Below are 24,106 nucleotides of genomic sequence, written 5' to 3' on the forward strand. Positions count from 1 at the left end.
GTGAGGATGAGGAATAAATATAACTCTGTTTTCCCGTCTTAGTGGTGATAAAACTTACACTTTACGCTAACGCCCGTTAAATTGGCAACCGAGATAAAGCAATCTTTCATTAAAGCACTGACTCACTATTGCCAAATTTAGTGGTTTAGAAAGTAATTCAGACCACAACAGAGTGCACGACCTAAATGGGAATCATTTTTATTAATAGATAAGCGTTAGAATTAATCTGGAATGAAAAAAAATATATTAAATTAAATTATAAACTGAATGGAAAGTACTGTGTTATCAAATAAGAAAATGTATCTTCATAAAATCAAGATTATAAATTAAAAGAGCTGTGTTAGATATAATAAAAAATATTGTTATTTCACTCTTATATTAAATTCATACTTTTTCTGTTATTTTGTGATTCGTAAACATTTTGTGCAGCGAGACAAGCATTTAAACTATAACCTATTCCACTGATTTACCACATATCCCAATATCAGTAATTGTATATTACCTCTTGTAGAAGCATTCGCAAGGTATCCATATCGTTTTGCTTAAAAGAAATGCCATTCGCAGATGAACTAATTATAGGTGACCTGCTGTTATTAAAAAATGATGTATAAGAACTTGATGGACTTTGAGATCTTTCGCTTTCTGAACAAGAAGTGACCGCTGGTGAACCGGTTCTCAAAAGTTCTTGCTGTATATTTCTACAATTATTTTCTGCGTTTTCATTAACTTCATGCTGCTCATACAAAGCTGAATCTTTAGCGATAGGCTTCCTAAATATTAAAAAAAATATTTAGAATTAATTAAAATTTTTTAAAATCTATTTTTAAAACTAGCACTCTACACGCGGTCCTAAAACCGCAGTGGCTGCCACCTTCACGTTTGGCATGTTAGCTACGATAGCTGGTAGCCGGGCTTCGCTCAAAGGTCTAGCAATCACCTAATGCTTAGTTTAAATTTGTAAATTACTTGTTTATTTTACGGAAACCGTTGTTTTAATTCATTTCTTGCTTTCGAGAAAAATTCTTTTTCAAGGCACTTTAGAAAACAACGAGCGACTTCTTAAGGGGTCAAGCCTGGGTTAAATCCTGCAAAAAACAAAAAGATATTCTTCTTACCAAAAAATTTTTGATTTGATGTAATTTGAAAAAAAAAATTCTATTGAATACTAACTATATTTAATTCGTATTTTTTAGAAATGTCTCTCGATCGGTCCGAGGGGGCATGTTTAAGGTACATTTTAAGCCCGGATAGAGTAACGAAGACGGTCCGGATCTTTCAAAAAGCCGTGGCAAGTGACTAAAAACACTTATTTATATAGTGAAATGTCATGAATTTTGGTCAATGATTTTACAAGGTATATACATGTTTTTTTCGATAAAAATGGTGTATATTTTATATATTTTCAATAGAATTTTTTTTTTCAAATTACATCAAATCAAAAATTTTTTGGTAAGAAGAATATCTTTTTGTTTTTTGCAGGATTTAACCCAGGCTTGACCCCTTAAGGTGTCCGTCCCCGATAGTTGACTGACGACTGAGGTGGAAGGCCTCCATCAGCACTACCTCAATGCACGCACATACACACACACACACTCCACACGGGGATGTCGATACCTCGTTGTAGAAAATGCTCATTGGCACGTTGAGGTCTCCTCAATGAAATATGCTTCGTGGACCAAACAGGCTAGATGAAGGAACCTCGAATAATAAACCAAATATGGCAAGGCGACAAAGTCAAATCCCGCTGTTGGTTCCAATCGGGTGAAAGCCGCGGGTGGCCTACGCTGGCCCTATGGATTTTATTATTGATACCTGTATTTATATATAAAACATGTGATATGGCATTAGAAAAAATCAACTGCAACAGAGAAAAGAGTGCCTGCTTGATATTCAGTAGCGCACGGCTATACCGTCAAGGTGACAAAATTGATGAACTGGTCAAATTTGTTAGAGTCAAGAACAATGTACACAAGCAGATCAAAGATCTTGCTGGAAACATAAAAGCTAGTTTTAGGGCTCTCTGCTCGGTAGATAATAATTTGCAACTGTGCCAGCGACCAGGAATGTAGGAAAAGGTGGCACAAAGAAAAGTGGCATCAATTCTGCATGGCAGGATCTCCCAGAATAGGACTGCCGACGTCCCAACAACGCTTTAACCAGCATTAAAGGCAATAGGGTACAATTCCAAAGCACCCCAACAAAAAAGCACCGGGGTAAAGAAGACTAACAAAACCTGGCAGTAGGTTATAACCAGGACGTCGAAGAAGAGAGAAAAGAGAGTGAAAAAAAAACACAAATTCGCACTAAAAAGCCTGCGAAGCTACGAGAGAGATCCGCGCGGCCAGATTCGCTTGCCATCAAAACCACGGAGGGGAACTCGTACGTCGGCATTCTAAAGATAATGTTAGCGGACACAAGCCTGAGAGTATTCGGAGATAATGTCAATAAAATACCCAAAACGGCGGCAGGACAGCTTCATTTAAAACTGCGATACTCAAAAGAAGTAAAGATCCAGGAGCTCCAAAAAGTGTTTAAAGTCGTGCTGGAGGAAAAAAGTATAATCAAAGCACTTAAACACGATACGGCTCTCGAAGTAAAAGACCTGGACATGCTCAGCAGTAGTATACCCCGGACTATGGCGCGTCAAGACAAACCACGTTCACAGGGGGGCCTGTCCACGCCATAGTCCGAGGTGATGGGGGGAGGAGAGAGTCAAATTACACGATGCCTGCCATACCAAATACGCGGTTCACCCAGCAAGCCACAAAAAAATGTATCTGACTTACACCCACCACGAAGGACCAGTGTAGTAGGGGAGGGGTGCATCGTCCAAATACACACACGCACGCACGCACACATACACACAGGCGCGGACACATGCAGACATTTAAGCAATAATTTATTGTAACTCGGAAAATTGTTATTTTTATCTCGAATTTGTTAATTAAGCATTGTCTACCTATTTAAGTGATAAAAAATAATTTCTGAAATTAAATTTTTTTTACTGCTATGGCTAGGTAATTCTTAATTAACAAATTAGAGCCCAAAATAAGAATTTTCTCACTGTAACTTTCGGAGAAAAACGCTTATAAACAATGGTTTGCAACTTTCGTATTTGAGCATATTTGAGCTAGCCGGAGCGTATACAAGTGAAAAAATCAGAATATTTCAATTATTTCTAATAAGGATGGAAAATAAGGATTCCACAACGGCGTGTTCGTAACATCATATGATAATCGCGAACGAGCAATTAATTGCATGCTTAACAGGTCCGGAAGTGGTGAAACGATAGCATTTGACATCTGTACCTGCTGCTCGATCTGTTGTCCATCAATCTCGAGATCAGCAGCAGCAGCAGTTTTTTCATCGTCCGGCAGCATAATTATACTTTTACAGACACACGCGCGCGCGCGCACACACACACACACGAAGTTTGTTCACGCACACAAGAAAAGTTGCACTATTATTTGTCACTATGAGTGTCTGTTAATCTCTGTTTCTTTTGAATCATACAGCACGGGCAAATCCAAATTTAAACTTCAAATTATAACTCCAGCGTACGGTCTGTTTTTCCCCTGCCGAAAATTGTTTCGCGCACAGGTAGCATCTGTCTTTACGCGTCACTAATTTTTTATTTTTCACAACACATGTTACACAGTTCGCACTAAATATTCTTTATCACTGCCCAATAGTTCGTTGTCCGCATCGTAGCCTGTTGAGTCTTCGCACAATATACTAGGGTACAATCCCTTTACTCTGCCATCGGTGCACACCCCTGTAATCTCTCATGATTACTCGGAGAGAGTTAAGTGGACACTGATGCATCCTCTCTTTCAGAGGTGTGATGCTACGACAATTTGTTAGTCCCTAAACACGTGCGATCCCACGCTCATATCTTACTCACTCTCGTTTTGCTGATGCTTCGAAAATCCAGGAACAATGCTCAAGTCGCAAGAGATTTGCACGTGCATTAAAGTACGTACTATGCAGCTGCGTCTTCTGACTCATTCTTTTTCTTGGTATAGCTATGCAAGAGCATCTTCTTAGTCATTCCCTTTTATCACTGAATTTATGATCAGCAGAGAAAATAAATTCGGTAACGATACTGTATAAAACCCGAGACATTCAAACGTGCATATCTAGTATAATCAAGCAGCTGCTCTATGAGTCATGATTCTCGAGAAAAAATAATTGCGCATGTATCAACGAGCTTAGCGCATATAATATTATTTAAATAATGTCTTCAACTTTATTTTGACTATGGGTATGGGTATTGGGCCCCTATAATCGTTTCTCGTAAGAGGGCCAAAATTCTTTTATTTTTTCGATAAGTCCAATATTTACAGAGTTATTGAAACTTTTTCAATTTTACCTATTTTACGAAAATTTAGTTTTTGACCTAGAGCGATGATTTTTTAACTGTACATGTATTTTTGCACACTCTGTCGAGTGGCATTAAAAAAACAATTAAAATTTCCAAAATTCACGATTTTTTTTGGCTGTATTCTACAGGATATCGGATTACACAGTCAAGCGTTGTGCTCTCTTTTCTTATTATTTTTTCTTTCAAGTCATAATTCTCACTCTGCAATATAATGCACACACAGGAACACTTTTGTCCGTATTCAACACTTGTTTTTTTTAAGTATTGCATATTTCTCCTGAAAATAAAATATAAGCATCTTTAGCACCTTTTGATCATGGTTTTTTTGTAACATTTGTATTGTGACGAGACACGAGTCTCGCACATGTAAATACGTGTGAAGGCGGCCGCAATAGACGCGGCATACGCAGAGAGCGCGCGCGCGTAACGAACGAAAGGCAAATCCGCACGACGCGGATTGAGCGCGCGCGCGCAACTTCCGCAGGGTGAGTCCGCACGAGCACGGAACGCGGCAGCCGTGGTGCACCGCGAACGCACCTATACATATCCGCGCAGCGCGCCTTTATAAGGTGGATCGCGCGGCGCAACGGGCAGTTCTACTCGAGCTTCACTCCGGGTAGTATCGTGCGCACACGTTACTTCAAGGAACAGCGAGAGATAGACCTACGCCGACGAAATCGTCTCGTGAGCCCACGTGACGATTTGGTAGATGAACCGAAACCCGAAACTTCGAATTGTCATCCTGACACACGAGGCAACCTCTGCCACTGTAAGCCCACAGGGTTAAGGGAGTAACAATAGTTCCGCCGGCGATTCACTTTATCTCTGTGTGCACACAGGATAAAGAGAGGAACGAGACGAGCGACGAAGATTTGTGAAGCCGTGCGCTCACGACTCCACAAATCCGAGGGATAACCTCAAAACACCGTGACACTATCCCAGCCGTTACTGTGCACATACAGAGCGGTCGAGATCGCTGTTACTCGACACATTCGACGCGCCGGATCGATTCTCGGTCCCGGCGTCTCCTTTTGTGATTTTCTCCTCTCACGCAAAGGTCTCACCCTAATTTTTAAAAGAAATTATTGAACGAATGCCCCTCTACTAATCATACTAAGAAATCCTCGCATTAAACTTTTTTTTCTTAAGTTTTCATGTCACCTGTAAATATGAGGACTCGCAGGTGTCGTTCTAAGAAACCTTTACAAAATAAATTCTGAAAAACATGTACACCTGACTGCGAGTAAGCAGCATGAGTCTAAAATAAATTGTCTTCTATCAGCAGTATCAGCGAAAAAAAGAGCGTGAGATTTTGCACTGCATCCCCGCTGTTTACCCTGCACCTAGAGAGTATTTAAAGAGCTCCACTTGATGGTCTTGCCAGGTTCCTTTTGATAGTCAAAACATTTTTTTACAGAATGATTCGAGCAAGTGTGACACATTTAGTAAAAGTTTTGCATGAAGCATTGAATATTGCGAGAGTTCTAGATCCGTACATTCGTACGATGTGTGGTACGGTGTGGGCTTTAGATCTTCAGCATACGCCAGCGTAACGATCATGAACATCTACACTAAGAAATTCTTGGGGCAGCTCGTGCTCAAAGGCACTAGCTCGTCTCTCCGAAAATTTAGGGCAGTTGCAGTTTAGTGCTCTTTTCTCCCGTGTGGCGCTGCTGTCGCGTCGAAACCGCCAAATTTCGGCGGAATAACAGCTTGCGTAGTAGCGCTCCTAAATTTGGGAGAGCTGCCGCGCGAAGCTCATAGTACAGTTGCTGTTCATGCCGTCGTCAATGTAAGTATGAGATATTAACGTTTTTAATCATATTGATCTTTTCAATTAGTCTGAGCTTTACTATATTTTTTTCAGTAATTCACGAGATGATGAGAGATACCAGGGGTGATGAAATCATAATGGCGTGTAATGAGCACCACCAAGAGCACCAGTTAAAAACTCCCGAAAAAAGCAATATTACTTGTAAGTATTGAGTGAATTAAAATAAAGAAATTAACTTTTTTGCTTAATTACACGTTTTGACTGTCTCAATACTTAGTTTCAGAGTCTAGTCAACGACAACAAGTACAGCATAATCATCAAGATGATATATCGAACGGTGAGTGGTGTAAAAGCGATAAAGATGATTCTTCTTTTTTTCCTAATTATTCAATTATGGCACATACACCCACTCTAGTTTTTTTAGAAGCTGTTCCATCGACGTCTGGCAACCAGCAACAGCAGCAGCTGCCAAACGAAAATAGCCGTAAGTATTTAGCTTGTCAATATAGATTTTATTCTATTTTTTTACACTATAATGCAAAGCTTAATACTTAAGTTTCAGAGTCGTCAATAGAGAGAGGTCGCAAACGCAGAAGACGGACCAGTAGTAGCAGCAGTAACAGTAGTATCAGTAGTAGCAGCAGTAACAGTAGTATTAGTAGTAGTAGTTCTAATAGTAGTACCAGTAATTCTAGTAGCAGTAATAATTCCAGTACTATTAGTAGTAATTGTACAGACACAGCTGAAGAAGGTAAGATTAAAATAGTGTTTAAGTTTTTTTGTTACATTCAATTAATTTTTCAAACTATCTTGATCAATTTATAGGTGTTTCTTTACGTACCGGTAAAGGAGACGAGCGCCTTAGATTTATAATCGAAAATGAATCAATACGATTTTATCGTTACTTTGGATACGAGGGTAGAGAGATTAGTGGATATATACCCCAGCTTCCAGTGAATGCAGACTTTTACGTCTGGTTGGAGGGCTGTGTACAAGAACTTTATCGAAATATTTGCGAGATAGGTAGACCAACGGACTGTCGGCATTACGACTAATTCGGCACAGTTCAATCATGGTCCCATCTGGCTGTCATTTAGACTTATACAAAACTTCCAGCTTAATGATCTTTGGAATCTATTAAAAAGTGCTGTGCAAAGTGTAAAGGAATTAAATGTTAATGAGAGATTGTCTGTTAATTGCGCTGTTGTCGAAGGTGTAGTGGGTCGTGGACAAGTGCGGTTAACCTTCGAATCAGTGCATAAAAAATCTATATTGACAATTGGTAAGAACGACAATCTTTGTCTACAGCGGAGTTTAGCGCTGGCTATGCCTATGCCGTCAAAGGACAAATACCCTCTGGGGTACTTTATAGATATTAGAATCAGATTGGTCAAACGCAAGTAAGAATACAGAAAAATGCTGACACGGAATTTGTGAATTTAGCGAGTATTTAAGTACCAAATGAAGGATGCGAACTCCTAGAAATCCGTTAGTTTCAACAATTTTTTTCTACTGACGGTACGGCAATCGTGGTTTATAATTTTTTAACGTTCAGTCGTGAAAATCCACCAATATATGATGGCATACAAACTGTCAGCGAAACTAACGGAGACGTATTACGAATAATGTATTACGAGCGAACGAATCATTATAAGCCGATGTTGGAAGTAAATAAAACACATGAATGCGGTGTGTCTTTCTGTACAACATGTAAATTACGTTTACCTATTAGGCATCTATGCTACATACAGCCAATCAAACGACCGACCCGTTCAAAACCAACCATGTTTTTGTTTTATGACTTTGGAACGCAACAATCTCTCCCGGTGCTAGGCGACAAAGAGAAAAAAGTACATGTTCTAAATTTGTGCGTTGTACAGCAGGTATGTAGAGATTGTATAGAGATTGAAGATATTTCAATTAGCTGTGAGATATGTGGTATTCGAGAATATGTGTTCGATCATGAGCCGATAAAACAGCTTGATGGTTTTGCATTAGCACCAAGAGCGCGATTTCAACAAGTCATATGCATAGCACATAATTCTCAAGGATTCGATGCGCAATTCATATTTAAATATGTTGTTGAGAAATTCAATCAAGATCGAGTCGCGCCATTGGTTGCCATGAATTGCTCAAAAATAATTTTAATGGAGGTTCTACGAACAAAATTTATTGATAGTTTAAATTATTTAAGAAATTTTAGAAAGGTATTCTTCCGCATATATTCAATAATGTGGAAAATCAGGCTTACGAAGGTCCTCTACCGCCCCTTGACACGTATACTCCAGATACAATGAGTAGCAAGGAACGAGAACAATTTTTAAAGTGGTACGATAAACAAGTGCAAGATAGATACGTGTTTAATTTCCAAACCGTAAAATACTGTAAACAAGATATTTTGAGATTGGCGTGCTTAGCTTTCCGCAAAACCTTCATGAAATTCGATGTAAACCCTTTCACTGAATGCACAACTATAGCCTCTTCTTGCATGCGAGTGTTTAGGAAGGAATTCTTAAAAAAGGATCAAATTGGTATTATACCACCTCGTGGTTAGAGATTGACAGACAATGAGTCTGAAATTGCTATACACTGGCGTACCTGGATGGAGCAGCAAGTTCTTCATCGTGACATCGAGCATGCGGAGCAGGGACAGAAAAAAAGACTACCAGAAAATATCGTGATTGATGGTTATTGTGCACTGCAAGACACGGAAAATCAGAACGAGGGTCTTTTAGAGAGACGAAAGTTTCTTGCTATAAATAAACCCGTGGACCTTATTGGACACCTCCATACAGATGTTTAATCAGGAGAAGCTGCTGATCAATAAAGTTAAAGAGGGAGTGCGCTTAGTGAAATCTCATGATAACTTCTGTCTAATGGATCCATCGGCTTACTATGCTATACACATTGAGGAAGCCAATATTTTAGTCAGGCGTTTTAAAATCAGTTCAGGTATATTGCTAGCACACGCTCAATCACTCTCAAAAACTACGGCTAAATATCCTTTGACGTGCGTAGAAGTCAAAGCAATTACTATGCACAGCAGTGTACTCGGTGAAACATTGATCAATATTATATTGGGTCAGCTACCAAAAAGAATGGAGATGGACAGCTTAACCTCTTTAATTTCGAACATTTTAATATAAATTTTCTATGTTTGTACGTTGACGGTGTACAGGTGCCTTCAAAGCCACTGCAACCGGACTTTAGAGCAAAAAATCTATATGCGGATGCGTACCAAACAATATTCTCTGATACAGGTATACACTTTCTCAACAAGGGCAATCAAATAACGCGCAAATCATATCCTCATGGTTACTGCCTCTTTTCCTTCGATTTGACTCCAGATTTATCTGCTAATGACTGCAGTCATTGGAACTTGATCAAACACGGCAGTGTAAGATTAGAAGTACGTTTCGCCGATGCTCTAACAGAAACGGTCAATTGCATTATATATGCGGAGTAAGATAATATTTTGGAAATCGATGCTTCACGCCAAGTCATTGTTGATTTCAGCAGTTGAATCACAGATGTCGCTTCGTACTACTAATACGGTAAACATATATAATATGAGAGCAGCGGTCCTCCTCTTACAGTTATCTTTTATCTGTGTGCTTACGTTTACCCCCTATATTATACACTTCATCAAACATGGTCATTGACATCCAGTTCTTCAAAGGCACCAACTATCGAAATATACCGAAAGAGGTTGCCGTAGTGACTGTTAACGGTGAATTCATCGGTCATTGGATGGTGAAACCTGCAATACCTCTTCGTCATCTGAGTAAAGATGTACGAAATTAGAAGAATTGGCTGACCCAATTTCATCACGGAATCGACTACTCTGAGGGTGAGGTGTCATTGAAGACGGTTCAAAAAATATTAAGAAAACTTTCAGAAAGAGTGCGAAGAATATACGTTAAATGTAATGATAAATGAATAACGTACCACACACATTATCGTTGTGCTTTAAATAACGCTTACAAGTTAAAATCCTGTCTATCGACGTGTAAAAATTCGAACACTGTTATTAACGAAATTTGTAATGAACAGTCTTCAAATACTGAAAAATCTGTCGAAAATCCAATCGCACACTGTCGGTGTTTTCACAGCCGATCAGATAGCGAAGGTGTGGACGAAACCGACAGCGTTCATTCTTAATACGGATGATCATACGAAATCGGGTATAAATATGCTTGAGCCGGAATGATATTGTTATGTCCTATGCTATTGAAAGCTGTCGCCGGACAGTAACTCTACGGGTTATTTTGCTTTCATAACGGATGAGGACAAAGCTTCGGAGCGCGAAGCTGAGCGCCATCGGTGCTTGACTACCTTCGCGATCTATTTAATAGAACGGCCTCCAGTAGCCGCCGGAAAATCTTTCGAAATTGCACTGTTTTCGTTACACGCACTGATTTTAGTTAAAGTCTTTAACGCTGATTCCGTAAACTCCCGAGAAATTTTTGGTAAGGACGTTACTCTAATTGTAATAACGTTATCGCGAATATGGTGGGCTAATTGAGTCTAATTATGAGAGAGAAAGAGAGAAGTGCGCGATGGAGGTATGCAGCCTATTTAATTAAAATCACTTACCTTTTCCTTTATCTCTGCAACGGGCCTGCTCTGCTTCCAACACGTCCTCTCAGGGTCTTTGGCTCAGCTTCCGAAGCGGATAGTTTCGATTGGAACGGGGCGTCGGGTGTAAGGAACTTCAATTTAAATATGCACTGGCGATCTAAATTTTAATACAGTTTATTGAATTTGCCACAAAATTTAAATAACGCTCGCTCGCAACTATCTAAAACTTTCGAATTATTTCAAATTATCGAAAATAAAGAACCACCACGTAAATGTTCTAGTTGTATGATTGCAAGTAAAGTAAGTTTAAATGATAGGAATATTCAAGTTATTTTACTAGCCGAAATATTCGAAGTTCTTGCACTGATCTGAATTTTTCCAAGTCCCGAATCGTTAAAATGATTGTAAGTCCTTAAACCGTCGGAAATTTTCTAAGTCTCGATACACCGAAATAATTCTAAGTCTCGATACACCGAAATAATTCTAAGTATCGATACACCGGACCGAACTCGGCAGAGCTTGCGCGTAGTGATGAGTTTTCGAGCGGACTGAGAATGTGAGGACATGTTGCTGGGCTCTTTTATGCCCTCGTAACAGAGGCGATCTGCGATTTTTCGTCTCCTCGGCGGGGTGGGTGTTTGGCCAATTAGGAGGCCTAGATGCAGCTTCTTGCCTTATTTGGAGCTTTTTATGCATGTGACGTTGCAGAGAGGGCCAATCAGAAAACCAGAGTAAAAATCCTCTCCTCTAGTACATCGAGTCCCCTCGTGCTCTGCTCCTGTCAAACTCGCCTCTGATTTACCTTCCTTATCTGCAGGCTCATAGAAGCTTCCTCTGTGCATTTTGAGCCGACTTGCGCGGTGTCCTCTTTGGCGGCTCCTCGAGCTTCCAGCGCGCGTGACTTATGTGTCACTTGCCGATAGCGTTGCGCGCTCCGCGGCCTCTCTTCATTGCACGTGCATCGCTATCGGGTATGCGCGGTCCATGATGTACAGTAGGCCTCTTGTTTTTTTCTCTCTACTTGCGTCTCCTATGTTCCCGCCGTGGAGCCGAGATGTGTGCGTGCATATCGGTGTGCTTCGTTTAGCTTTGTGCCTCCGCTGTAGGACTGCAATGTGTGCGTACATATCGATGTGCTTTGCTTGATCTCTCGCCGTGAAGTCGTAAGGTGTGCGTGCATATTGGTGTACCTCGCTTAGCTTTGAGCCTCCGCTGTAGAACTGCAATGTATGTGTGCGTATGAGTGTGTCTCGCTTGGCTTCTTGCCGTAGTGTCGTACTGTCTGTGTACATATCGGTGTTCTATTTTATCCTTATTGTTTTACGCGAATCTACTATTATTGATTTTCTTAATTGATTTTACTTTGAGTTTAACTATTCTTTCGTGTTTACTTCGCCTTACGTTGTCGTTCCTTATTCTTATTAATTCAATTAAATATTGAATTTGTCGAGTTTGCTATATCTTAGTATACACTGCATTCTAGTAGGAAGGGTATCGATGAATTTACTTTATAATAACTAAACTTGTTAGTTTTTAGTATTTTAAAAATGCGAAAAAAGTGAGCATTTCACAATATTGTCGATTTATTTTACCAGCTTGATTAAATGAACATAGCGAGTGACAAATTATTATTATTTAATTTTTCATCATAACCAAAACTAGTTTTTTTTTCTTACCAATGTATATCGCAATAAATATGTATAATCATAAATGTTTTAATAAATCATCGATTATTATTCATAAATATAAATATACATATATATGTCTTATAACGTCAAAGCTCCAGTGGTTCGGATCCCACTGTATACAGTTTCGCACTGTATAGTTAAACTGTAGGTCCAGTCGAGATGCATGTGCACTATATTCTAATGTGATGCACATGCACCGCAACTATAGGAAACCTCTCTGACCGGTACTATTGTATGGTATCGGGCAGAGGAAAGAGCCATATAAGACTTTAAGAGGACTTAAGTAGGCTATAATATAAAAAAATATATATTAATATACTTGTTTTTTATTTTATTTATTCCTTTACCTTTTCCATTTCTCCTCCCATTGTATCTTCATATTAAGTAAAAAGTAAAAAAGTAAATATCACGATTGAAAGTATATTATTTAATTATATTATATATTAATCAATTATATATACATTTAAAAAAATTAAAATTAATATGGGCTTGTATAGAGAGGTTTGAGGAAAAAAATCCGTGATTTCACCTCATTCCCCACTTCTCCCGCCCTCCCCTCTCCCCCTATCCTACTACACTGGTCTTTCTTGGTGGGGGTAACTGCGTGTTTGGTATGGCATCTCGTGATTTTACTTACTTCCCCCCTCCCCCCAACACCTCGGACTATGGCGCGGACAGGCTCCCCGTGGAGCGGGTTTGTTTTGACGCACAATATTCCGGGGTATACTACTCTCAACTCCAAACAGGACGTTTTAGAAGCTCTGCAGAGAAAGTTTGAAATAAAGAGAACCAAGTAGACAAGGCAGTTGTAAAGAGCTTACGAAGGCCTATGGAGATACGCAGACCGGAATCGTGCCAGTGCTTGTTCGGATGGCCCGAAAGGCAAGAAAAGCATAGACTTGGCTGGATTAATCGCAGGATTAGAGATTTATTTATTTATCCAGAGTAAGTAGAATAGATTGAAATACATCGATTATACAAAAACATTACATAAAAGTAATCCAGCAGAGGAAAATTTCCTGTTCGCCGGTCCGGAATACAAAATGACTTAATAAAACTAAATCTTAAAACTAAAATGTGTAGTTGCTCCGCCGTGTTTGAAATCCAGTAGTACAATCTACCAGAACAACCCAGCGTTGCAAGTCTTCTTTCAAATCTTCTTCCATTCACCAATATCTCACTAGCATAGATCTTGCTGTCGTGAAACTCTGAGTTGACGCATTTCTGCTCCTTGCAAAAATGATCCTCTCCATGCTATTAAGCCTTGCAGGACATGTAAGACCAACAGCACAAGTTACTCTATAATGTGGGAACATTTCTTTATGTTGATTACGATGTCTTTATGTGGTGGCTGTCTTTCTAGCTTATCCATCGAGTTTGTGAATATTTGCCTTCCCCTCATTCCTCTGTCGAGATAAAATATTGCTTTATTTGATCCTAGGTAGTTAAGATCACCATATGACATGCGAATATTGTTTAACTGCAATATAGGCTGCCCAGGTGCTGCCGCCACCTCTGATAGTAAAGCTTTCGTATTATTGATCACAACCATTTTATCAATCTCAGTGAATACTGATTCGATTGATTTTTTTATCTCCTTAATATGTTTTATACTATCATCTTCTACCTTTTGCTCCTGTTTAACAAAATGTATGTGTTTTGTAATAGAGGGTTTGGGTACGTTACAATTTTCACAGTTTTCTGCCAGCATAAGTTGTTTGTTTTGTTTCTCTGCATTTCCTAGAGTAGACTTGAAAACCTTATCTTCAGTTGTTGTAGTCCTAATAATCTCATTCATATGTGAAAGTTTGTTCCAAATTATGTGGTTGATTATCAACTAAGAATGTATTCTTGTTTACTATTTTGAGTAGTGAAACAGTGCATACTATAGCATTTTCAAATGCTTGGTAGACATAATTCTTGAAAGTTTGTAAAACAAAAAAGTTAAATATTTAGTTTTGTTATATATGTAGTTAATATGAATATCCCATTTCATGTTGCTGTCGAAAATGACGCCGAGATATTTAGTGTCATCAACTCGTTTTATTTGTTTACCATGAATATTTATGTTTAGATTTTTTGGGATACTAGTAGCGGTATTACCAAATTCTACGTATAAAGTTTTTTCTATATTAAGTGCCAATTTATTTAATGCCATCCAGTTGGCTATATTGTCAAGGCGGTTATTCATTTTTGCTTCAACCTCTTGCCAATCATTACCTGCAGTTATAACTGCGGTGTCATCAGCAAAAGATAAAATTGTGTTGTTTGGCATTGTAACTAGTAAATCATTGATGTAGATGATAAAGAGTAATGGCCCAAGAATAGTACCTTTAGGTACAGCCATGCTTAGAGTATTGAAATGGCTTACTTTGTTATTTACTTTTACCCTTTGTTTTCTGTTGCTTAGGTAATTTTTTATAAGTTCATGACTGATTCCTCTAATTCCATAGTCATATAGCTTGTCAAGGAGAATTTGATGGTCCACCGTATCAAACGCCTTGGCAAGAGCAAGGAAAGTGATTGCGATAGGACTGCTTTTGTCAAGTTGATGATAAATCTGATTTGTTATTTGGTAGAGGGCATCTTTAGTACTTCTGTTTTTCCTAAAACCAAATTTCTTATCTGAGAACAAGCTACATTCATCAAAGAAATTTAGTATACGTTTTTAATTTAGTACAATTTTTCGAAAATTTTTGCAATATTAGATATTAGCGAAATTGGTCTGTAATTGTTTAGTAGATATTTTTCTTTAGCTTTGTGTAAAGGAATAATTTCTGCAATTTTTAGAGCTTCTGGCCATATTGCCTTTTCCAAACTCAGATTTATTATGTGAACCAGAGGATCACAAATATACTCGTGTATTGTTTTTAAAGTCAGAGTATTGATGCCATCAATTCCACCATTTTTATTTTTCATATTATTAATTATTTCATGTATTTCTTTATAGTTTGTTGGGTGTATAAAAATACTTTTGTTGTTCATGCTTGGCATCTTTATTTTCTCATTTTTTGGCATATTTATTTTGCCTTGTAACTGCTTACCTATGTCGCAAAAGAAGTTGTTCCTATGTTCGGCCATCTCATTTGCATCAGTGATTTTTTGTTGTTATTTATAATATAATTAATGTTATTGTACTTTTTAGGATTCTTACCCATTTTATTATTAATAATTTTCCACAAATTCCTTTGATTGCACATATTCATTTCTATCTGCTTTTATCAAATTCTTCTTTTGCTTTGTATATAATTCCATTAAGTATTTTGACATAATTATTATATGCTTCTTTTTTTGTTAGATTACTAGGATCACTTTTCCATATTTTATACAGTTCCTCTTTTTTATTGCACGATATCGTTATTGCTTTCGTTATCCAGTCTTTTCTTGGTTTTATTTTATTGTGATTATTCTTTCGCACTTTATATTCAGCCTTTTTTCTGCACGTTTCGATTTTTAGAATTAGGTCATTTAATGCCAGATTTGGATCTGACATTAATAAGATGTCTGACCAATTTACCCTTTCTGCAGCTTTCCTTGGCTTGTTGTAATTTATCTTTTTATGTTCTTCATGACTAGAATTGTTTTTAATGCCCTTCAGCGATATCATTATTGGGTAATGATCATTGAAAGGGACACTGAGTGTGAAAGTTTTGTATTTTATCTTGCTTAGCTTGATAAAGAAATTGTCTATACAAGAGCCCTTATTTATATTAGTAGTCGATGGTCTAGTTATGCTGGTTACTCCCGGGTAATACCCATTCTCTAGAAATACTTGTAAGAATTCCTGGTCTACCACATCTTGATTTAAAATATCGCAATTAAAATCTCCTATTATTAAGTTATTTTTATATTTCTTGTTAAGTTTTATAAGGTTTTTGATGTTTAATAAAAATTCTGTTTTGTGCATATCATGCGATCTATAAATTGCTGATAATATTATTTCTTTATTATTTGTTAAAGTAATTGTAGAGTTGATAATCTTGAGATTGTTTATTTGAATAATTTCTGTTGTTTCAATTATGTTTTCACTTATGGATATAGCTACTCCATCTGATTTATTTATTCTACTATCATTGTAGTACATTTTATAGCCTCTTATATTAAAAATTTCATATTTTTCAAGATTCCAAGTTTCAGTACAAACAATAATACACGGTTTTACTTCTAGGCTGTTTAAAAAAACAAGTAGTTTGTTATAATTTGCATTTAAGCTTCTTATATTAATACACAAAATTATTTCTTTATCATTTAACAAGTGCCTATTTAACATGTTTATATTATCAAAATTTTATACTTGATTAAGGATATCCTTTTGAAAGTCTATATCCATTACCTTATCTTAGTATTCTTGGATGGTACTATTTGTATGGGTGATGTTAATGACCCTGCTGATGTAGCACTTGCTAATCTTGTTCTTGTAAGTGTTACCATTTCTCGCGAAAATGTGCGCTCTACTTTACCGAAGAATCTTTGGTGAGTAGGCTGAATTGGATAGTCTGTCATTTCAATGAATTTTTTTATTTTATGTTTTAGAACTTATCACTATCTATGGCACTATGATTGATGTTGTAATTGGTCTTATATTTTTTATTGCTAAATTCACAGTTTGGACACTTATTTGTTTCACTATTGCACTGAGCAGCTGGGTGATCTCCCGCGCATTGGTAACACGTGGCTTGGTTCCTACAGTTTTCTTTTATATGTTTATAAATCGCTGGTGTAACTTCTAGTATTGCAGACATGGTTTTAGATTTCACGTTTTCGTACATATGCAAAACTTTGCACTTTTCATCAAAATCACTGAAATTTCTTTGATTAATATCTTGTTCAAAATCTCTATCACTATTATAAACTTTGTCTATATCAATCACTTTCACGGTTGGCTATCTTATCTGTTCCTTTTCAATTTTAAAATCCTTGTTTGCTAGTTTTTTGATCAAGTTTTTTCGAGTGAATTAATACTTTCCTCGTTCATGCAATTTATTATTACGGTATCTTTATTTTTATTAATGACATTTTTAGTTTGTATGGATTTATCCTTGGTTAAATATTTGACAATTGTATTTTCTAAGTTAGTGTTGTCATTTTCATTTATTTTCTTGACAACTAATTTAGGCACTCTTTTGGGTTTGGGTTTGCTATTGTTTATTGAACTTGTTAATGCCTCAGAAAATGATTTAACTTTATTAAAATCAGTGTTATTGATTCTTTGTTTTTCTTTAATTAGTAATTCGTTTAGTAGTTGATTTTTACCTTGTAGTTCCTTGTATAATTCTTTTAGTAAACTTTTTTCGATTTTTAGTTTTTCATTTTTACTATAATCATCAATAGTACTGTTGTTTTCATCGTCTTGTTTCTTGCTGAGTTCGATGTCATTTAATATCTCACGTTTGACTTCTTTTCTGTTTTCATACTTCAGCTGTGCGATGAATTCGCAGGCCTGCTGATTAAGCGTGTCATATGGTAGCTTAGAGGTTAGAGCAAAATTCGGGTGCTCCTGGCAGATTGCAAGTGAGCTGTTTAGGTATTTCACAGCTTCCAGAGTTATAATTTGACGCAAATTCGCTCGTGTGATAGAAATCACCACAAACTATGTACACTACTGCACTTACTTTATTGGTTGGATGACATTTAAAGTACTTATTATTAAGAGCGGCATCGGGCGGCTCATTGCCTCCCGATGCCATCTTGGCTTTCTTAGATATGCAGCAAAAAATGCATCCACTCAGATGCTACAAATTTCTGAAATTTAAACTGGTTATATCAAGCCAAGAGAAACAGATGCGACGCTGTGCCTCCCAGCTCAGGTGCGCAGCAACTAGCGCCTCGTATGCGCCAGGATTTTTCTTAGAACGTAGGATTTAGTGCAATCTAGTGCCGATGTTTGAGAGAACGCAAGGAAGAAGGAAAATAATCGCACAAATAGTTCTATTGCACATGTATTAAGCCTATCCCTTCCCTACAACGCAGTGGCAGTAATGCCGCCTGCGCGCAATATAGCCACGCAGGGATCAAACGCACGTAAGTAATACTGAAATAATATCTCTGTAGCGCTCATCCTGAAGCCCTCGCTTCTAACGTAGCACTATCCTCTATCGCTTTCTCTCTCTCTTACTCGCGCGCACAACTCGACGCTCGCTCGCCTGTCACCGCGCGATCGTCACAGTATCTCTCTCGTGCGCGCTCCCTCTCTCTAACTCGTATCCGCGCGCGCTCGTCTCGGTTTTGCCGGTGTGCTCACCGACGAGCACACTAATGCGCGCGCCCTACTCCTTGACCCACACTGTCTCTCTCTCTCTCTCTCTCTCATTCTCTTTCTCTCTCTCTCTCTCTCTCTCTCTGTCTCTCTCGGCAGGCCGCCAGATAGTACAGGGGCCCGGTTTAGCCTCACCAGCACGATCTGGCTGCCCTATCGACCAACGAAAAATCTCGCTCGGCCCAACAGTACCGGTTGGTGACCAGGTAGGGCCATGTTCGGTTGAGAGGAGAGGGGGGGGGGGGGACTAAATCCAGGGGATGTAGCCGGCCTTTCGTAGAAGGTGACTTCCTGGAGGCGACCGGTCATGTGGGGCAGGGAGTGGGTTCGGTTCACTTACACTAACACATCCGCGTAAACAACTACAAAATCGAAAAAGTTTGGACACAGTTGCAAAAGTGCCAGCAATATAGGAGCCCTCTAGCTCAAAAGACGCCCTCTTGGGAGCAAACACCGGTGTGAGCTCTCAGGAAGACCAGGCGGCTGCGGGGTCTGATCCAAGGGCAAAGAAAAGAAAAAGGGACAGGCATGCCAACAGAAACCATCCTTTTTGGAGCTGTGGAAGAAGCGTTTGAAGGGAACACCACACTCCGAAAGCTTCACCCCGAGGTACGTTAAAAAAAGGCAAACATAAGACGTTCCAAAGAGCTACAGCAGGGCGGTGGCCACTGAACTGAAGGTGGCTATCGTCCTCGTCGAGTAACCCGAGTATTTTCCGAGTTTCTTGGATAATTGGTTCCAGAGGGGAGCGACGTTTTTCCACAACAGGGACCAAAAAGACGAGTGGCTATTGGGATGGAAAACTTTCAAAAGCTTGCTAGAGCTATTGTCTATGTCCCCAGAAAACATGCTCCAGAGGTTCTGGTAAAGCGCTTAAAAACACCACACGAAAGACGGACTCTTGAACGGTCACCAAAACCAAGCAGGTGAAGGTCAGCCCTGAAGGGAAGCAAAAGGAGGAGACGGCAATTCGAGTGCAGCTCGTGCGTATAGGCATTTGTCTAATTCAAGAACTTTGGATTAATAAGGGCAAAATTGCAGGCCTTAATGCTATAGGCATACTGATTGTGGTAGTTTTGATTTAACCAGAACGTGCCGAATTGCCAAGGGACTTCAGATCGAGACGGTACCAAAACACTACTCAAGGGATCTATGTACAGCCAGACCGACTTATAAGGGTACAGGAGGCGAACGCAAGGTTATTACGGTAGTCGCATCGTACTTCCGTTATAAAGAAGCAAGTCCATTGGAGGAAACGGCGGCATTGATAAGAGAATGCAAAGCTGAAGGTAATAATTGTAGGATGCGACGCGAATGCGCATCACACTTGCTAAGGCAGCTCAGACTGCAACAACAGAGGAGAAAGAAGTTTTCAGCTTCGACAAACAAACTTTTTTAATACAGGCAGCAGACCCACGTTCCGGAACGCAGTAAGAAAAGAAGTCATTGACATCACCTTGGCATTCAGATGCGTGTGGGCAGAGGTAATAAATTGGAGGGTATCTGCAGAGCTCTCCATGTCGGATCATCAACTAATAGATTTTTGACTTGGGGGACGTTGTACGATAAACCAATTCACAAGGAATCCCAGGAAGACCAACTGGTCGGGCTATAGGGAGGAACTAAAAGCAAAAATCAGTAGCTTCTCTCTTACCTACGGAACGGCGGAAGACGTTGATCACTGTTGCAGGATCCTAAGAGACATAATTATCAGTTTTTATGGGAACAATTGTGAACTTAGGCTAAGGAAGGAAAAGAAAGGCGCTTCCTGGTGAAATAAGTCGCTGGAAAAATTAAGAAAAATAATGAGGAAATTGCTTAACCGGTCTCTACACTTGAAACGTGATTACGATAATCGGTTGTACAGACAAGCGCAGAAAGAATATAAGAAGGAAATTGAGAAAGTTATCGTGGAAGGCTAAAGGCATTACTGCAACAATCAAAGAACGGTATCAGAGACGGCGAGGCTGTGCAGTATTCTGCAACAACTAAAAGGCCCCTGGTGTCGGCTCGATCAAGCTAAAATCTGGTGATTGGGTCAAAAGTTGACAGGAAACTCTTAAGGATTTGATGAGAGCCCACTTCCCGGACTTCAGGGAAGGAACTGAGCTAGAGACCCTTGGTCTTGCTCACTACCTGCAGTGCAAAAGGAAGCAAGGATGAGGTGAGCAATAGGTTTGTTCAAGCCATGTAAAGCTGCAGGCCCAGATAGTATTTTTCTGGCACTGATGCACTGACATTCTAATACCGGCCCTGGAAAAATTGTTCCGCGCATGTCTGGCACTAGGGTATGTATCGAAGGAATGGGGACTGGCGAAAGTCGCGTTCTTACCTAAACCTGGCAAAGCGCAACACACAGCCATACAAGACTCCAGGCCCATCAACCTGACCCTATTTTCACTCAAGACGTTGGAAAGGTTGGTGAACAGGTTTGTTGAGGAGACATTATTGGTCGAAGCTTTACTGCACAACAAGCAGCATGCCTACCAAACTAGAAAATCAGTGAGCGCTTGTGGAGGCAGTTGGCTTTATACAAAAGGGAATAAAGGATAGAAGCCTGGTGTTGGTGGCTTTCCTAGACGTCAAAGAGGCTTTTAACTACATGAGCTAAGCAGGCCAACGATATTATAGGCGATATCCCTTTTGCAGAATAGCTCAAGGTAGCAAGAGGATTTAGTAAAAACGGATTAGGATTGGCCGTGGGCTGGCTTACCGGGCACTGAAAAGTGAGATACTACCTGCAGAGGATAGGGCTCTCGGATTCAGAGTACTGTAGATAGTTGTGTAGATAGTAGAGTGTAGATAGTACTTGCAGATTTCCTGCTTTTGCAGGGTTAAGGTAGAGGGTGTGGGAAGTCCCTTTTACGGGCATAGAAAAGTTAAGAGCTGCTAACCTGGCATCGATATGCCTAGTTACCGCAGCCATAAACAAGAACTTGTAGGTTTATTGTTTTATAGCTACAGGAGGCACAGCACAATGAGCTTCACCTGAGTGCTCGACCGGCACGTCCCCGTGCAGGAACCACCAAAGTTCTTCTTCACATTTATTACTATAACTATAACTTCTCCTGATATATCCACTCCCAAATCTGCGTAAAATTTTCCCTTTTTATGTATTAGTTGGAAGCAGTTGATATTAAAGTTGAGGGGTTGCTGATCAGCAGTTAGGAATTTGATATTAGCAAACTCAGTGCTTCGTTCAAATTTTGGCTTTGTGTACCGACGCCCGGCGTTTGAGGAACTTGACGAGCGCTTATCTAGTTTAAATTCTGCGACTTATCGTTATTGGCTGTAAGGTTCGTGTTATTGTTTGCACCGCGGTTTCACCGTTGTTGCTATTATTTCCGTTGTCGGCGTTATTTTGACTGTTAGTATTGGTAATATTGTTGTCATTATTGTTGTTGTTTCAGTTAAAACTATTATTTCTGCAGAAGTTACGTTCACCTTCATTTTTGTTATTTTTGCTAATATTCGCGTTGTTGCCGTTTCAATTATTACCACCGTTATTGCCATTTTTATCTACATTATTACTGTTAGCGTTTTTCTTCTAGGGGTTTTTTATAACGTTTTTGAACGTGTATTTGATTTGACGCGAATATCGAACGAGGGTATAGCACGAATCCCGTACGACTCGATGACACTGAGGCTGGGGCCACGCAAATAATTAGTTCGCAAAACTAATGGAAAAACGTTCTTATTTTTGAGCACCAAAACGAACGCACTCCTGAGCACTGAAAGTGATAGGGCACATCAGACGACACGCCAAGCAAGGCATTCTCAAGTGCCACAGATAATAGAACAACGACACTACACGTTACAGAGTGTGTGTGTGAGAGAGAGAGATTTTAGATTTAGATTTTTAGATTTATATGTTTTTATTGTTGTACATATTTAAATATAGTAAATACAGATAAGATCAACAATTGTTGTGTAAGAAGTGATAGTGTGAAGAGTAAATGGAATAAGGTGAAATGAGATGGATGGGTGTGTATGTTTGTGTCATGTTTGCGTGTTTTCCAATTTAAAGAAGTATGATTTAGCTGCTTGTTTAAAGTGTGATATGGATAGTGTGTTGCGAAGGTGAGATGGTAGGCTATTCCAGAGGCAGGAAGAACTGATGAAAAATGAGTTCCTCAGCGTCTCCGTTCTGAAGGACGGGATGTCCAGGGGGGTCACCTCACCCCTTACAGGCCTGAGCGCGACGTGGAAATCAAAATAGGCTAATAGGTAGATAGATACGGAGGTGTTGAACATTTTCCTTAGAAAACAGGCCATGAAGTATTTCCTACGTCCGGCGGTGGTAAGCCATTGCAACTCACGCCTATAATGGGAGATGTGCTCGTCCCTCCTTACACCGTAGATATAACGGATCCCCGTGTTGACGAGCTTGTGCAGCCTCAAGTCAAGTTCTTGTGACAGGTCACAGTAAGCCAGTGAACACTAATCGATGATGGGAAATAGGAGAGCTAGCACCAAGTGTTGGCGCAACCTGAGGTTAGTGCTCTTCCTAAAAAAATAGAGACGGTACATTAAAGAGTGAGCACGTTTACAAACTTGTGTAACGTGCTCTTTCCACGTGAGTTTGGAGTCTAGCACCAAACCCAGATTGCGCATCGATGATTCGTAGTCGACCCGGGCTCCCCCTATATTTATATAGGTGTTAGCAGTAGTAGGTAGAGCATTTATATAGTAGGGGGAGCCCAGGACGATTGCCTTAGTCTTAAGGACATTAAGTTTAAAACTATTTGATGCAGCAGAGCCCATTATCCTCTCGGCGTTAGCACTCATCCTCACAGAACAGGAATCAAGCTCCTCGAGGTGGCATTAGCTGTAGATCTGCAGGTCATCCGCGTAGATTAGATGGGACACATCTGAATCTAGGCAAAAGCCAATATCAATGCTGTATAACGCCGGTGTTTAATGGTAGAAAAGTTGAGAGCTCGTTGTTGTCATCAATGACGGCCTGTTCTCTTCCCGTGAGGTAAGATGCAAGCCAGCAGATAACCTGCTTGGAAAAGCCGAAAGAGGATAGCTTTCCGAGTAGCTTGACGTGACACACAGTATCAAACGCCTTGCTAAAATCAAATAGAAGTAGCAGTGACCCTCTTCCTGTATATCCCAAGCCTGACATCATCAGTCAGCTTAATTAAGCCAGACTGCGTGCTGTGGCCAGTGCGAAAGCCAGTTTGGAAATTGCCAAGGTAAAGTCTTGTTTCAAGATATTCAGAGATTTGCTTATGCACCAGTCACTCTAGCGCCTTGGACAGGAAACAGAGTAGAGAGATCGGACGGTAGTGAGTTACAGCTGTTGGAGAGTTAACTTTGTTTAGTGCTCTTACGAACGATGATTTCCAGGCTGAAGGAAAGCGTGCCTCGCTCAGAGATAGGTTAAAAATTTGACAAAGTAAAGGAGCGAGTATTGG

The 24,106-nt window shown here is 39.4% G+C and overlaps 1 protein-coding gene across 14 annotated transcripts in view; it reads right to left on the minus strand.

The window, feature by feature from the left end:
• The window catches only part of LOC100116974 (neurabin-1), a 554,139-nt gene that overhangs the window by 368,799 nt on the left and 161,234 nt on the right, over positions 1-24,106 (minus strand). For all 14 annotated transcript variants that reach the window (XR_004345143.1, XM_031932213.2, XM_031932231.2 and 11 more), the window contains one exon: positions 503-770. Coding sequence is in view for 13 of the 14 variants with exons in the window: in XM_031932213.2 (XP_031788073.1) it covers positions 503-770 (268 nt within the window). In the remaining variant the exon portion in view is untranslated. The remainder of the gene's footprint in view (positions 1-502; positions 771-24,106) is intronic.

This window comes from Nasonia vitripennis, assembly GCF_009193385.2.
Source record: "Nasonia vitripennis strain AsymCx chromosome 1 unlocalized genomic scaffold, Nvit_psr_1.1 chr1_random0006, whole genome shotgun sequence".
Classification (NCBI taxonomy): domain Eukaryota; kingdom Metazoa; phylum Arthropoda; class Insecta; order Hymenoptera; family Pteromalidae; genus Nasonia; species Nasonia vitripennis.